Source organism: Haemorhous mexicanus, chromosome 2, assembly GCF_027477595.1.
Source record: "Haemorhous mexicanus isolate bHaeMex1 chromosome 2, bHaeMex1.pri, whole genome shotgun sequence".
NCBI lineage: Eukaryota > Metazoa > Chordata > Aves > Passeriformes > Fringillidae > Haemorhous > Haemorhous mexicanus.
The window spans coordinates 84,860,666-84,878,120 of NC_082342.1; the positions used below are offsets into that span (position 1 = coordinate 84,860,666).

General features: G+C 38.4%; 1 protein-coding gene across 2 annotated transcripts; it reads left to right on the forward strand.

The window, feature by feature from the left end:
* The first annotated feature begins 884 nt into the window (after positions 1–884).
* On the forward strand, positions 885–15,990 carry ERCC5 (ERCC excision repair 5, endonuclease). Of its 2 annotated transcripts, none has more exons than XM_059839310.1 (16): positions 885–1,040; positions 1,225–1,325; positions 1,983–2,158; positions 2,664–2,779; positions 2,877–2,969; positions 3,763–3,823; positions 4,735–4,878; positions 5,717–5,924; positions 6,187–7,335; positions 7,705–7,937; positions 8,311–8,430; positions 9,898–10,111; positions 11,903–12,047; positions 12,869–13,069; positions 13,928–14,012; positions 15,354–15,990. In XM_059839310.1, exons 2-16 carry the CDS (start codon positions 1,238–1,240, stop codon positions 15,885–15,887), a joined length of 3,567 nt encoding a protein of 1,188 aa, XP_059695293.1. In that variant the 5' UTR covers positions 885–1,040; positions 1,225–1,237; the 3' UTR covers positions 15,888–15,990. The 2 variants fall into 2 exon arrangements, with proteins under 2 accessions (XP_059695293.1, XP_059695294.1); XM_059839311.1 differs by having other exon boundaries at positions 914–1,040; positions 1,222–1,325.
* The last annotated feature ends 1,465 nt before the right edge of the window (positions 15,991–17,455 follow it).

A 17,455-nucleotide genomic window follows, 5' to 3' on the forward strand; every position in this document is an offset into this window, starting at 1 on the left:
TCCACAGAGTATGTAGTATATGGATTCTTCTAGCATTAGCAGGAGCCAAGTGCATGTCCTTGGGGTTGTGCTGCAGGCAGTATTCCCTAGGGATTCTTGAGTGGTGGGGTACCTCCAGTGGGGTGCACTGGGGCTATGCTTGGGGCAGAACAGAGAGCACAAGGCTGCAGGGGAAACCATGTTTGGGAGTGGGAAAAATAGGACTACTTTCCATCTGCATTGTGGGATTTTGTTCTGGAACAGGAGACTTTTTCCATTCTCCAACCAGAGAAGGGCAATAGTGCTGGTAAAGGCTCTGGAGCACAAGTCCTGTGAGGAGCAGCTGAGGGAGCTGGGGTTGTTTAGCCTGGAGAAGAGGAGGCTCAGGAGTGACCTTATCACTCTCTACAACCCCCTGAAAGGAAGGTGTAACCAGGTGGGGGTCGGCTTCTTCTCCCAAGTAACAAGTGATAGGATGAGAGGAAATGGCTTCAAGCTGCAGCAGGTGAGGTTTAGGCTGGACATAAGGGAATTTCTTCACAGAAAGGGTGATCAGATATTGGAAAGGACTCCCCAGGGAGCTGGTGTAGTTAATGTTCCTGGGTGTTTAGACTGGACGTGGCACTTAGATCATGGTCCAGTAGACAAAGAGACTTTCGGTCAGAGGTTGGACTCGATGACCTCAGAGCTCTTTTCCAACATAATTGATTCTGTTATTCTCTGCTGTTAGGTACTAGGCTCTCCTCCAGGCAGCCGAGGAGCCCACCGGCCTCAGGAGCCGCAGCCGCAGAAGGGGCGGTAGGAGGGGCCCGCCTCGGTGCGCAGGCCGGGGTGTGGGCGGCCGCTCCTCCGCCGGGCCTGCGCCGGCTCCGCCCCGCGCGCGGCGACTCCCGGCGGCCCCGGGGCTGCGGCGGGCGGGGCCTGCGCTCCGTGCGCGGGGAGGCCGCGGGGGCTGGGGCCTGCGTCCCTTCCGCGTCCCTTCCGCGTCCCTTCCGCGTCCCTTCCGCGTCCCTTCCGCGTCCCTTCCGCGTCCCTGCGCCGGGATCCGCTCCCCGCCGCAGGTCAGGGATCGCGACCCACGCCTGTCCCTGCTCCTGTCCCTGCTCCTGTCCCTACCCATGCCCCTGGCTGTCTCGGCCCGAGCGGCTGCCTCGTTATTTCCGTTTAATTAATAAAGCAGTCGCGAGCTGCGTAATCTTTGGGGTATTCCTTCCTTTGTGCCTCACACATTTTCTGTCACAGCAGCTAAGGAAGGACAATGGGAGTTCAAGGACTTTGGAAGCTGCTTGAATGCACCGGGAGACCCATAAACCCAGAAACGCTTGAAGGGAAAATTCTTGCTGTTGGTATCCTTTAAAAGTAAAGCTGGGGAACCCAAGTTGCAAGGGAGATTGTTTTAACTATTTCCCTTATTTCTAAGAGATTATTATTATTATTATTATTATTATTATTATTATTATTATTATTATTATTATTATTATTATTATTATTTTTAATTGCCTACATTTTGGTAAGTGGAAGTTTTGCCTTACAATATGTGAAATACTAAGCTCTTTTATTTTCATCTTTTTAAAAATAGACTTTTTTAATAGGTTCCTTATGCAAGTGTTGGACTATAGAATTTTGCGCTTTATAAATAAATGTGCTGCTCTCAGTAGGACTACAAGATGAAGTCTTATGCTTATACATCAGCTTTCCTATCCTATATACTTGGTTAAATGCTGGAAAGATGTGGAAGGAAGTGACTCATCATTTACCTGTAAAAATAACTGGGGAGGTATTTGCTGTGCTTTTGCTTCCACTCTGCTTTTTATGCAGGGCAATATGGGCAATGATTTTTTTTCCTTCCAAGTTCATAGCTATTTGGATATTCTTGGTTATGATAAGACATGCTTGGAGCCATGGGCAAAAGCCACTCAGTCAAATCTGTGCACCTTATAGGAACTCCCAGTGTGGTATATGTGTAAAAGAGCACATTTGTTTCCTCTCAATGGTTTTTTAAGATATCAGTATTTGGTTGAACCAAGCAATAAAGGGAGCCAGAGATCGTAGTGGCATTTCTGTATGGAATGCTCACCTGCTCACTCTGTTTCATCGCCTCTGCAAGTTACTGTTTTTCCGGATTCGACCCGTCTTTGTTTTTGATGGAGAGGCACCTCTTCTGAAGAGACAAACCTTGGTAAGTACCTTTATGAGTTACTGCAATGTAAGAGGCTCTATGTCTGCTGATGATGAGCAGCCATTTTCTATTTCCTTCCTGTTTTTCTGCTTATGTTTCTGAGCTGTGGGGATGGAGGATTGAAGTCCACTGCTCTGCGGGTGTCCTTTGCAGTCCCAGCCTGGGTTAGCTCTTGGAGCATGCAGCAGCTCTTTAATCTAGGCAGGTTTGATTTGCATGGGAGCCAGGTTGCAGAGAAGTGGATGATGGCAGAAGCCTGGCTTCTGCTCGAGAGTGGACCTGAATGCAGCTCTGCAGGCATTTGTACCCGAAGAGAAAAGCTGCTTCTGAGTCCCACAGGGAAAATGGATATAGATTTAGAGGCTCTGAAGGCTCTGTCCCCCTTGGTGTAGAATGAGTTAGGAGTAACTCATAGGCTCAGCACACAGAATTTTAACAGGGATTCACTGGATGTGCATCTTCAGTCTCCAGCAAAATCTCTTTGGTGTTAATCTTATTTTCATAGGCTAAGCGAAGACAAAGAAAGGAAATTGCCATCAATGATTCCAGGAAAACTACAGAGAAACTCTTGAAAACACTTTTGAAGAGACATGTTATCAAAACTGCTATTACAGGCAAAAGGCAAGAATAGAAATTATTTTTCCCTGGTTTATAAGTGACAGTAACTCTTTCTGAACCTGTTAATTGCTGTTTTATTTTTTCTTTTTTTTTCCCTAAGCAATGAAGCTTTGCCCAGTATTACACAAGTTCGAAGACAAGGAATTGATGATATGTATGTATTGCCTGCTTTAGAGGATGAAGAGAAGAATAGGTAGGTAGAATTAAGAAAAAGCTTAAATGGCTTTTAATAAACTTGAGTAAAAGTATAAACCCCATTTTTTTATGCTGATGAAAGACCTTTAACCTATGAGACACGGTAATATATATATCTAAAGTATATTTCTTTAATTTATATTTTATTTCAGTTTCTTTTTGGATATAGAAGCCTCCTAGTTGTTTATGGGAAAGTAACAGAAGAAGCTTTTAGCCCACAGATTAAATTTCTACCCTGGATTCATGTATGAGGATCAAAGTTCTACCTCAGTGTCTCTGGCCATGTCCGTACAACTAAATGGGACTGATTGTTCAAACTTGGGTGTGGCAGCTTGATTCTTTTTTGTGTTGACATGTTCAGCAGAGGCAGGCTTTGTCTGTACTTGTCACACCTGTGGCATCTTCTTAAATAACACTAAGTGAGAATGTGAAGCTGCCCTGTAGGTTATTCTTTGCCCATCTGTACTTTTATATACTTCAAATGCTGACCATGATCTAAACAGCAGCAGTTGTCTCCATCTACTTTTAACTGACATAAGTTTGCCTTCTTACTTTCTGCTCAGATCTTTATCACCTGTGTGCATATTTATATGTGTGTGTATATGTATTATATGTATATATATATACAGATATAAATGTGTATGTAAATATATATATGTGTTTGTGTGTTTGATGCTGCAAATTTTTGTGCTTGACCAGCAAAGGCATGACTAATGTCTTTTTGCTTAAAATAGAAACTCTGTTTCCCTGGGTAAATATCTGCACATTTGTTTTCTCTTTGTGATTTTTAGCTCAGAGGAGGAGGAAGAAAAAGAATGGCAAATGAGAATGAGCCAAAAACAGATGTTACAAGTAAGTGCAACATAGTTGCCTTGTTACTATGTGCAATACTCTCATTCAAGTGCTGTGCTTGAAAGACAAGCAAAAAGCTTATAAAATCCAATTATTTGGAAATATAGGTTTTATTATAGCATTACTTATGAGAAAACAAGGTAATTTTCAGTGCTCTAAGAATTCCTATTAATGAGGAAATAGAAATGTGATTTCTCCACTAGAATGCAGCAGAACAGAAAGTTCTTGTGATAGCCTTTCTTTTTCTTTTTACTACTTCCTTTGAACATATGGAGAAGACATTGGCTTTGTAACAATGCAGGAGAAATGCACGCCTCTGACAACGTGTATGTACATAAATATCAGCAGATTTAACAAAATTTCTGTACTTCTCCAAATGTGAACTGAAGTTGAAGCACTTAAGTCCTTGTGATTTCACAGATAAATTCTGTGTTTGCTTCTGATGTGCTGATTTGATTGAAAGAGGAGAAGAGAAATACATAACCTAAGAAGAAGACATAATAAATAATAAAATCATCTCTGCTTTCACCAATAGGAAAAAAAAAAAAAGAAACACACTTGGAAAGATTTTTTATCTTTGAAGCAGTTCTCATTCAGAAGGAGAACTTCTTTAGAAGGACAAAATCTGAGTAGCTGAGGCTATATGACTGGTTCTGTGTTTTATACTAAGTATCTTTTTACAAAAAGAATAAAGCCAAGTTTCTCTGTATAGTGTACATCAATAATGAGGTACTTAGTGCTATTTTATTACATAGTAGTTACTTCTTTCATGTTTTCTTCACTATGTGGGGAAGTAGCAACAAAGTTCTTGAGGTTTTGGGGTTTTTTTGTCTTGCTTGGAATGATGCTCTAAATATTTTATTATTTTTGTTGTGCTGTAATATATGTACTCTTGTTTTCCATTTTTATAGGAACAGTTATGTGAAAATCCTTATTCTATAGATATTGAATCAGAAGATTTCCACAAGCTGCCTCCAGAAATAAAACATGAGATCTTGACTGATATTAAAGAACTTACAAAACGAAGAAGAACGTTATTTGAAGCAATGCCAGAGGTAATATTTAAAATAGTTTTCAAGGCATTGGAATGAAGCTGTTGCCATTAATGCAAATGAAGAAAGAGTACTACATCTGGAAAGCTTTACCCCCTGGACTGTTTAATAAGACATGTTAACGTGAGGAGAAAAAAAAATCCAGTGAGATAATGACTCTTAACAGCCTTATCTCTTGATTTCCACTGAAATTAGCAGAGGTAATTCAGTTTGGCAAAAATGTTAAAATTGTGCTGTGTTTTGTGCTTCATCAGCATTATGCCAAAGATTGCATAATATGCTGCTGGTGTGGATGAACCAAGCAGGATGAACACAGCTTGAATTCCATACCCTGAGGTTGTTAGAGGAGCTGGCAGCTGGGAAAAGGCTTTTGTAACTTAAGCAGCTCTGTTGGCGCCGTTCAGACATGAACGGAGAATCCTATAGTGCCACTTCTACAGTGAGGTTTTGAAAGTGCAATATACATCAGATCAAATGATGGCTTGTGTCCAAGTGTAAACTAAGAACCATCATTTTAAAATCGTCCACATGTGGATTCTGTCTTAATTGCTTTTTTTTTAAGATGGGGATGAGCTCTGATAGCCAAAATTGAGATGTCATGTTCTCCAGCACTCAGAACTACTGGTACCTTTCAGAGTTGTTGTATGTTGCCGGGACAGTATTGCTGTTGCTTGTTGAGTGCAGCAGCCAGTGAAAGACAAATGTTAGCTGCTTAAAGGAACTCTTGAAAGAATTCCCACACTTCCAGAATGTGGGAAATGAATTGCTTTAAAAGGGGTGTTTTATTTCAATTGATTTGTTTGTTTTGTTTTGTTTTTTTGTTTTGTTTTGTGTTTTTGAGGACTCCAATGACTTTTCCCAGTACCAGCTTAGGGGTTTGCTTAAAAAAAGCAACCTCAATCGGTGCATAGAAAATGTACAAAAAGAAATGAATCAACAGTACTCGGGTGAAATCCAAACGCAATATGAAAATGAAGGTGGTTTTGTGAAAGAAGTGGAATCAAGGAGGGTGGTCTCTGAAGAGACTTCTCACTATATTCTGATAAAGGGTATGTTGGGTCTTAATTTTGCAAAACCTGTTGTTTGGAGTGTGCACACTTAAAACTGGCAGGTTTAAGACAAACCTGAATATTGTTTATTGGTGCACCTAGCCAGTACTTTGTATGAAATGTGCATTACTGTTATACGTCATTAACTGTGATCTGTAAATCTGTAGAAAAGTGGTTTAATAATTTTTATATAATGATGTTTATTATGTAAAATGGAATGTTTTTATAAAGCAGTATTTTTCCACACAAAACTTTCTTTCAGGTATTCAAACAAAAGAGGCTATGAGTAGAGATTTGGAAACTACTGCAGGACCCTCATCAAAAGTGCATGAATTGACTAAATTAAATAAAATCAATGAATCACCTGCTAATGCAAAGCTGTCTGCATCTGACAAGAAGCAGACAGAGGAAGATGACAGTGTGGTGGCAGCACCCCCCTCTCCTCGGACTTTGCTTGCTATCCAGGCAGCCATGGTGGAAAGCAGCTCAGAAGAAGAACTGGACACAGGACAATTGAACGTGGGCCAATTTGTGCCAGAGGAAGGCAGCGTGTCTCCAAGAACACTGCGGGCAATTCAGCAAGCTCTGAGTGAAGATGATAAAGGGGAGGAAGATGTTGCTGGTACAACTGGTGGAGTGCTATCAGAAAAACCAGAAGGGAAGGATTTTCTGCTCTGTAGCTCAGATGAGGAAGAGCAGATTCCTGAAGTTAAGGAGGGAAAAAACATTCCTACTGCTACAATTGATTCATCGATCCAAGTGGCTATGCAAGATGCTAAATTTAAACAAAAGAGTCAGGAGTTGGAAAAAAGTGATATTACACCCAAGAGTACTGGAATATTCAGAGAAGAAAATAATTCTGCTATTGAAAATACTAGAACAGGCAAAGAAGATATAGACAAAGAAGAAAATGATTTGGAGAAGCATATTGCACCCATGCATACCAGTATATCCATAGCTCAAACTTATATTGACAATACTATAAAAGACACAGAAGATGTAGACAAGGAAGAAAATTATTCCAAAAATCATATTTCACCAAATGATACCAGTATATCCAGAGCTGAGAATTATTCTTATATTAACAATATTATAAAAGATAAAGAAGACTTGGACAAAGAAAAAAATAGTTCCAAAATGGACTTAAAGTCTCTGGGAGAGAAGGATATGAATTTGTGCTTGCAGAAGCCAAGCTGTTCCCCCGAGCAAACCAATATAGGTGCTTTGATTCACACGGAAACAAAATACCTTTCTAAAAATGAGGAAAACTTGAAAATTTCTGAAAATACACAGGCAGTAATTTCACAAACAGAGGAGAATGTATCTGAGGATATTAGACTTTTTCCAGAAACAAGAGATCCTGAGGTGGGAAGTGAAGGGATATCACAGTCTGAAGACAGTGATTCGGATGGTATGTGCTTTTTTATTGTGTAAAAGGATAAGAAAATGAACAGTATTGTATCTGTAGTCAGTTGAAGGTAACCTTTTCTCTTAGTAAGAAATGCTTAAAAATGCATCCACTCTCACATATATCAAAGGCAGGAAGAAAATCTGAGCTGTGTTTTTTCCACCTGGTGTCATATTTTACCATTGAAACCTGATTATAGAATATGGAGAGTCAGGAAAGCATGTTGTGTACACTGAATTTAATAGGTGTGTTAACCAGTCAGCCACTTGGTTTGTGTAATTTCACAATCCTTATATTTTTTAGCTGCATATAGAAAAAAAAAGTCACTGCCCAAGTTAAAAACCTGTACAAGTCTCTGTTTTCCTTTGGTAGGAAGCTTTATTGAAGTGGATGCTGAGGTCAGTAATGAGGCTGAGTCTCCTACTAAATATGAAGAAAAAGTGGGTGATGAGCCGACACTTGAGGAAGTGGAGACAGACAGACCTGGTGCTTTCACACTGGACTTGCTGAAGGAGTCTGATGAGATGCAGTTGGGAAACACTCAGAATGTTGAAGGAGAAGCTGATGGTAAAGGTGCAATGGATGAGTGGCAAGACATCAGTTTGGTAACTCATTGTTTCTTGTTTTGAACTTGTAATGGAGTGCTTTGTCTCCAAATAGTTGTTAAGGAAAACTATTGAACAGCTTCTTATTGTTTCATTGCTTTCTCACATAGCTAACTAATTGTATGGGAACTGATGTTTCTTTAAAGGTGGTTAATTATAATCTCCCTAAAATCAAAGGAAGACTTCAAGGTAAATTGATGACTAGACCATCTCTGGTCTTAAAATTTGCTGCATTAGAGAAGCTGTAACAACTTCCTAGAGTTATTAATGGAACATTTACTGCTAGAATAATTGTAGTGGGAGACTTTGTGCTTTACTTTCCTAGGTATACCCGAATTGTTGAAATAATAAAAATCTTGGTTTATACTTTCAGGAAGAGCTAGAAGAATTAGAAAAGAACCTTTCTGTTGAGCAGAGTACACTTCAGTCTCAAAAGCAGCAGCAGGAACGTGTTGCTGCTTCTGTAACAGGACAGATGTTCTTGGAAAGCCAGGTAGTATTTGTTGAGTCATTTTGATATGTTTCTTTCTTCCATCCCAGTCATTTACTCAAAAGCTGTTAGTAATTTTGCTTAGTTATAGGTCACCTTTTTTCCTTCTTTGGAGCTTGTTTTCTTCAGTTTGCTTGTTTTAAAATATTGAAAGTTTTGAGGTAGTCTTGAATTAAATAGTAGTATGGTTACGGATAAATCGGTATATCTTTTAAGCACCAGCTTTTAAAGGTTGACCCAGTTTGATCTTGGCCTCTTTTTGTGAAAGGTGCAAAATGAACAAAAAATATTAGGAAGCTATGTTCGTTCAGCAGCAAAGAATTGGTGCAGTCTGTGTGTTAGGTAAACTGTGATTATGCCTAGGGATTAAAAGGTTAAAAAATTACAAGATGTCTGTATAGTTTATGCCCTGAGTAAGCAATTTGAAGAATCTCACCAGTAACACCTGAATAAGCCTGATATTTCTGTGTCAGTGTTTCAAGATTTGGGTTATACAATGTGTTTGGGTTAGCAAACCCATAATATAGTAGACTAGTGATAGTGTCCCAAATAACCTTCTGCTAACAAATTAATTCTGAGAAATATGTAAATGCTTGTATTTTTTTTTTTTTCTTAATGGAACAGTTTAAGTAGTTTTAAAATGGTATTTCATCTGGGTTAAATATTTGAATATGTTTCTTCTGGTGATTTTTTTAATGCCAGTAGATTGCTTTTGTGGTATTATGTGCCATATAGTCATATGCACACTTTTATAGTTGTAAGTCTTTTGATCTTGCGCTTTTATTCTTAATTACAGTAAAATTTTAAAGTCTTGAGAATGATTGTGTCAAGCCTCAAAAGCAGTCTGAGAGAAGAACATAATCCAGACCTGTGTACCTAGCACAAGCCTGTAAACCTAGTGCGTGTGGGATATTTAACTGAGGTTGTGTAATGTATCCCATAAAAGCAAAAATGCATCAAAATAGAGGCATATCAAAATACTATCCAAGGAATGATTGGTCTTCCCACTGTTTCTTGCTTGATTTGAATGTTTCTCATATGCTTCATACTACTTTCTTAGATAAGGTGATGACCAAATATTTTTTTAATATTTTTTTTTTTTACTTTTTATATTTAACCTGTGTCTTTCTTTCATGAAGCCCACATAATTGTAATGCATGGAGTTTTCTCCTTGCTGTGCAAAACAATACTTAAGTAATACTTAAGTAATTAAGATGGCAGGTTCTCAAACTGTGGTAAAAGTGTGCTCAAGTAGTGCTTGACTTACATGGCACTGTCTGCCTGAGAGGAGTTGAGTGGGGATTCCCCCTTGACTTAACTGAGCTTGGCACTTTTTAACAGAAGTTTAAGGTTTGTTGTCAAATATTAAATAACTCCCAAGTGTGAATCTAGCAGTTCTGAGTCAAGCCAAAGTGTATTAGAGCTTAACTCTTTCGATGAATTTATAACTGTTTTCCTTCCATCCTCCAGGAGCTCCTCCGTCTGTTTGGCATTCCATATATCGAAGCTCCAATGGAGGCCGAGGCACAGTGTGCCATATTGGACCTTACTGATCAGACCTCTGGGACAATCACTGATGACAGTGATGTTTGGTTGTTTGGTGCACGACATGTTTATAAAAACTTCTTCAGTCAAAACAAATATGTAGAATATTATCAGTATGTTGACTTTCAGAACGAGCTAGGTAAGCCTCAGGTATTGATTTGTTAAACATAGTCTTTAATAATACAGCTCTGTCATCTGTCTCTTTGTATTTTCTACAGAATTTTGTGTCTCTTATTCAAAGTCTGTTCTTTGGAGAGTCTCTAAAGCTATTCAGTTAGGTTGCAGTTTTACTGCCAGATAACCCCCCTGAATTTGCATTTGATATACTGAGTTAGTGAAATGATCACCAAGGCTGGAGATATGAACTATTGTACCAGTTTCTGGGTAAATTTTAGCATGACTTTTCTGATGTGGTAGGAAAATTACATTCTCACATCATCCGATTTTTAGTCTTCTGGAAATAGAAGTTAGTTTTGGACATACTGAGATGTAATATAGTAAAAGTGGATCTGGAATACGTGTAAAACATTTAGCATAGAGTTGACACTGAAAGTTTTTTTTCTTCTATCTGATTGCTCTTGAGCTAGTCTAATCACATTGTTGCCAATTTTGTTGAACTACTAAGCTTCAGTGTCACATAAAGTATTAGGCAAAATACGAGCCAATTTAAACTTGTTATTATGTCTTGAGCAGAACTCTTTTAAAATCAGTTTTGACATTTTCAATTTGAGAGGCTACAGACTTTGAAAAAGTAGCATGTAAAATTTCATAACATTTTTATGTAGTAAAAAATGCAGCTTTGGTTTCTTCCAGCAAATGGAATGTAATAATTTTGCCCTACTTAAGTATGCTACTGTAGCTTAATTAGAAAGGATTGCTGTAAAAGCATGTCTGCGATTTTTAAATTGTTTTAATGTGATAAGCCAAATATTTATTGGGAAAAAATAGTCATCATCAGTCTTTATGTCATATTCCTCTGCAGTCTTGTGCTTCTTGTTTCCCATGCATTGCAGAAATTCTTCTGTCTGGACAGCTGATGGATATCGTGACTAGCATGATGATGGTCTTGCTTTGTTTGTTTAGACTCACATCCTTTCTTTTCTGCATGGAATTTTAAAAAATTTTTTTTCAAATCCAGACTCTTGGAGGTGTTCACTGAAAATCAGTCTGGCTGCCTCAGACCTTATAGCCTATCAAATAGAAGTGGTCAGCTGAGTTCTTCCTTCTTTCTGGCTGTTTCATGGGCTCTTCTGATCTACTTAGTGACTGTACCAGCACAGAGCAAAAGACTCACAGTTGAGGAACACTTCTAGGAAGCAGAGGCACTGCTATTATGGACTAGAATTCAAATAGAATGTTTTTATTTGATTCTGGCATTTCTTAATTCAGGTCAGCATTGGATGAGAACAGAACAGTAACTGGATGTAATAAATGTAAAAAAAACCATCTTGTAACAACCCGGAATTTTGAAATTACAGAATCACAGAATTATTTAGGTTGGAAAAGACCTCTGAGATCATCAAGCCAAATGTTTGTCTGATTACCACCTTGTCAACTAGACCATGGCACTGGTCTAGAAACAGAAACACATCCAGTTGTTTCTTGAACACTTCCAGGGATGGTGACTCCACCACCTCACTGCACAGTCCATTCTAATGTTTAACAGTCATTTCCGTGAAAAAAATTCCTGCTGAATTGTAACATTTTCATTTTGGCAAGATACATTTGCCAAATGTGCACAATTATTAGTGCTTAAGCTAGCACAGGAGTATGTATACTGCTTAGCAGATAACTTAGCAAATTCTGCTGTTGAAATAAATATAATTTTATGGAGTTAATGCCTTTGTGTTCCTTTCAGTTTTTGCCTTTCTGATAATATTTTTTATTTTGTAAGATAATAGATACTGAATCTGTATACTTTCTTTTTCAGGGTTGGATAGAAGTAAGCTAATTAATTTGGCATACTTGCTTGGAAGTGACTACACTGAGGGCATCCCAAATGTTGGCTTTGTAACAGCGATGGAGATTTTAAATGAATTTCCTGGGCATGGCTTGGAACCTCTCTTAAAATTCGCGTATGCTTTGTTATGATTTGCTTTTTTGGATCTCCATATTGTGATTATTAATAAATATGCTTTGCTGATGCTTAAGCATGCAGCAAAACATATGACCATCACTGATTAATGGGACCATCATTAATGGGACTAAGTAGGCTGTAAAACATGACTCCATTATATCACTATTTGGAATCACAGGTAGATAAGGTGACATGTTGATATAGCAGTCACAGTGAGACAAAGACAGCAGAACAGCTGTAGAATTGTGCATCTGCCTCAGAGTTTATTGGAGAGCTGGATCCATAGTGGAGCAGAGGTTCATTCTCCCTGGTTTGGTGGGAGGTTGCTGTATCTTGCTCATAGAGTAAGGGGACTTGACTGAGGAGTGAATGATCTGGAAGGAGACAGGCAGGTAGGGTGTGGGCAAGAACAAGATTTGAAGAGGGCTAAGGCAGCTGTATTGGCAATAACAAGGATGGCTAGAGGTTTTTTTTCTCCTTCCTTTTCCTTGCATACCAAAAAACTCTAAAAATGATCATTGTGTGGTGAACATCCTCTGCAAGTGAGGCTAAAGTAAGAGCTTCTAGTTAGCAGCTTATGGGGAATCCAGGTGATATTTGCTACTTTGGCTTACAATAACTGCATTTAGTGTGTATGTTTGGTCTTTTCTGCTTTTAAAAATTTTTGTCCCTTTGGCCATCTTTCATTTGGACATTTTCTACATCATCTCTTGTAGTAATTGAAGTAAGGAGACTAAGGCTATTGAAATTAGCATGGTGGCTCTTGATATTTCAAATTTTATTTTATGAGGCAGATTAATAATTTTCTCTGTTTTTCAGTGAGTGGTGGAATGAGGCTCAGAAGAATAAGAAAGTGATGCCTAATCCACATGACACCAAAGTCAAGAAGAAACTGCGGGAGCTACAGCTTTATTCAGGTTTCCCAAATCCAGCAGTGGCAGAAGCATACCTGAAGCCTGTGGTGGATGAGTCAAGGGGTTCATTCACCTGGGGAAAGCCTGATGTAGAGCAAATCAGAGAATATCCTTTTACTTGTTGGGTAAAAGTACTCAAAGTTCGTAAGGAGTCAGTAATGGAGTGTCAAGTTTTTAACATCTCTTTGTTGTGAGGGGTCCCAAGCCCTATCTGCATGTACTCCCCTAAAATGAAAACAGCTCTGGAATAGAAGGGAATGAAGCCATGCATGTGTGGCAGTCAGGGCTGCTTGCCCTCTTGAGAGAGTGGTCTGCCTCACATAACATGCAAAGAGAGTCTTGTAGCTGAACTGACTATTTTGTTGTGATATTATATTTCTGTAAGTGTCTGTGCCTGTTTCTCCTCTTTAAGTGGGATTGTTTGCACACTCCCTCTGTATGTTTGCCTTTTTTCACAAGTAAGTCTTGAAGTCTAGACAGAAATGGTGTTTTAGTCTGCTCTTTACTCTAGTTATTTCCTGCATTTCTTCCAAAATCTACTTTTTGCTTCAGTTGCAGTCTGAGCTGCAGCAAACTATTGAAAAGTAGATGGCAATAAATGCATAGCTAATAGTGTTTTAAACAGTAAATTAAACCTCCGGTAGGTACAAGTGTAAAAATAAAGTTTGTTTATAGGCATTTTGTGTTATGGCAATACCATTTAGCCAGAATGAGTTCTGCCTTCACTGAGACACGCTTTTGAAAATGCTGATGTTAGAGAAAAAGTTCTGCAACTAATAGAGATGCAGCAGCATGACTGTGATAAGTTGTTTTAACCGAGAGTCTTTTGTCTGATTTTGTAGTAGAAAAAGCTTTGAAGTGGAGCAACTTTCCTCCAGACATTGTTTACTTCAGGAATTTTCATTTTATGTGTTTACAAAATACCAGTAGTAGCCATTTTGTAAAGTTCCTTAACTTTCTGCACATTCTGCAAGGATCACTTTGGCTGGACCAGGACAAAGATAGATGGAATCCTTTTGCCTGTGATGAAACAGCTGAACTTGCAGCAGGTGAAAATCTATCTATAGTTTAAGGGTAACTGGAAAATTGTGAGAGAAGCATTTTAAAAAGTACAGCAAGACTTTGAAGTAAAATATCTTTCTTAGAAGCTGGTCTTTGGTTTTTAATCTTTTTATGTATTTATTTTTTTTTAAGTCACTAAGCTTGCTTCTCTAGATTTCATTTGTGTATGATTTGAGTATGCTGTGAGGGACTCTGCATAATTTCAGACATTGGTTTCAAGTTTCATTACCTATCAAGCACCTATCTCAAGTCATTGAGGCTGCTATCAAGTCATTGAGCAGCAAGGCTTCTGTTTTTTCTGGACACAGTCAAGCTACAGGTAGCTCAAGGAACTTCAGTACTTCTAGAAGACAGTGTTCCGTAAACACTTTATATGTAAAAGTGCCCCTGAGATTTTGGTGGAGTGATACTGCCCTTTTGATGCTGTACTCATCCTTTGAGGAAGAGTGCAGACTGAACTGTTGAGCAAGTACCCATTAGTAATAGCACTCTAATTTCCAAGTAAATGTTCTGTCAACTTTGTTAACATTTGAAAGTGAATGGTGATGCCCACTGTGGTAGCTGTCAAAGTAGATTGTAAAATTGACCCCCAGTGTTAGATTATTTTTTCCTTTTGCCATACATGAGATAGATACATTGTCTAAACCAGTGTTCTCGGTTCTCAGTGTCACTGAGTGGAGTGAAAGCCCTGTAGTTACATACATATACTTTCAGGTTGACAGGAATACCCTTTGGAAGAGTCTGTCTCTCAGCCAATGTTAGGGAAAAAGTAGAGGACTGGCTTGGCGTATACAAAAGCCTAGCTGTAGCTGAATAGCACAAATCCACACTGTGTGAGGACTATTAGTTCTACTCTGCAGTCTTTATACTGGTTCAGCATGTGGTGCAATGAACCTGAGTCAAACGCCTGCGTGTTCTTGCACTTGGAGGCAGAAATGTGAAGTGCACTTACAGCATTTACTTAGTAAACATTCTGCTTTCACAGCTGGAAGCTAAGGATATGTTTGTAAGGACATACTTAAGAGCACTACAGAGATTCTCTGTATTAGGGTTGACAACAGCAACATATGTCTAATCACCAGCAGTGCAATATTTATAAAATCTCACTGGAGTTAGCTAATTATTAATTTCACAAAGGTTCTTGTTGCCTAATTTATAATAAAAGTATGTGTATTACTATAATGATGTGTCTTATTGTTCACATCTGTGTGCATGTGTATTAATTTCATTACTCCTTTGTCCTGTTTTAGTTTCAGATCTTTATAATATAGCTAACAACTGGATTCCCACAAAAACATTCAACTGTGTTTCTGTTTTGTTTTTGATAGACTCAGCTTCGAATCGATTCATTCTTCAGACTAGAACAGCATGAAAAACAGGCTATTAAAAGCCAGAGACTGCGCAGAGCTGTGACTTGTCTGAAGAGAAAGGAAGAGGAAGCTGATGATGAAATCCAGGAAATGGAACTTAAAGAGCCTGGGAAAAGGAAAGGGAAAGGTACCACAGGCGGTGCAAATCAAGCTGCAGCAACAAAAGTACAGAGTGGAAAGAGAAGAAAACAGTCAGATTCCAGAAAAGAATTTTTATATGGAGGTGGTTTTGTTGGAAATTTGCATCTTTCAGAAACTTCTAGTGACTCCTCAGTGGAGGAATCCAAAGGCAGAGATTTAGGCAAGAGCAAAAGGAGAAAAAACACGTCTGCAACAGAGACAGCAGATCATAAAGGGAAAAAAGGGTGCAGTAGCTCAAGTGGTGAGGATGAAGACCTGGGAAATGTCGTCATGGTGACTGCCAAACCTGTATTTGAAGGCAGAAAAAAGAAATCACGGAGCAAGAGAGGAATAAGAAAGAAAATGTCTTAAATAAAAGAATTATTTAAAAAGACTGATTTTTCTGATTTGAACTTTGTAAATATTCTAATGAATTCTTTTTAAAATATAATAAATTATCCTTATTTGTACTGTATTTTGTCATTCATTTTCTGTCCAGAACTTAAGTAGAGGTGATTCCAAACAAAACACTAATTTTAGCACACTTACTCAGAAAGACCTAGATTTCACTTGATAGAAGTTTCCAGGCTTCAGATTTTAAAATTGAGCCAAAGCATGTTGTCCATTTATTTGCATTCTAATTGAGTTGATACAGCTGTTAAAACTACCTGCAATTAGTTGCTTCCTTAACTTCAAATTTAAATGAAATTCTGAAAATTTATTGGGTTCTTTCTAGGTGTTGGGAGAAGTAAAATAGGTTGAATTTTTTGCCTTTCTTCTTCTCTAAGCCTGTCTTGAAAGTTTAATGCCCCAAGTAATATTTTTATTGAAGAGAGATGGTGCAAACCCTCAAAAATCTCAAGGAAAAACATTCAGTATAGTAGGTCTCTTTATAATCTCATGTGCAGTAATTGTTCATATTCTGAACGTAAAAGACATGCTTCTAGATTTGGAGTTAGACGTTACAAACCCCATTTGGAGTTTGGCTGTGTCCAAAGACAGTATTTGTTTGCAAAGGTGATGTTCAGAGGTACCTCCTGGGTGCAGCACTCACATTGAATTAATTTGTGTGGGGTGATGTGAAGCTCAGACTTCTCACATGCCTCTCTTCTCTGAATGTAAAATTATTTGCAGCTCCTGGGTGTTAAGGAGGAAAAGCCCAGGATTCTACCCGTCTTACTTGTGTTCTTACGTTACATTTTAGTCTTTGCTTTTTGTGTGTGTGTGTGTGTGTGTGTGTGTGTGTGTTCTCATTTGATATTTCTACTGCATTTCTCATTGTTTCATCACTTGAAATCCATATGTTAAAGTTTTGTATGAGACATTAATCCTCCCCTAAATGGGCGAGGAGCTGAGGTGAACTGGGTGGGATTTGTCCCTTCCAATTGCAGAGAGTCTAATACTTCATGTACAGTTTATACTGGGTGAAAATCATCCCTTTTAATACTACTTTTAGAAAATATTGTAACATTTTAAACAAATTCTCAGTCTGTCCAGCCAGTTTACAGCACTATTTTATAAATCACTCATTAGCATTACTGAATTTTACTTTAAAAGTGTGTATCAGGTCCTGGTGAGTTTTTTATAAAAGTAGAAGAGCTCCCTTTAATTTCTTCTGCTAACTATGGTACAGAGACTCTCACTTCTTTGTAGGGCTTGTTTAGTGTTTTGGTACAATAATTTATTATTTTTTGGCAGCACCTAGAAAACCCAGTTGAGGTTGAAGTCTAATTTTTCTGAAAAATGTATAAAGTGAGAGACGGCTCCTGTCCTGAATTGATTGCAAGAAGTCTTAGATACCTGTGTTTGGCCCCACGACAGTGTTTGTGATCTGTTGAGTGAATGGACATCTTGGATATGGAGCAGTGCTATGTTTGTGTTTATGCAGGGTGACAGCAGTGTCGTGAGGTTAGGATTCTGGGGATTCTGTACCTTGTTAC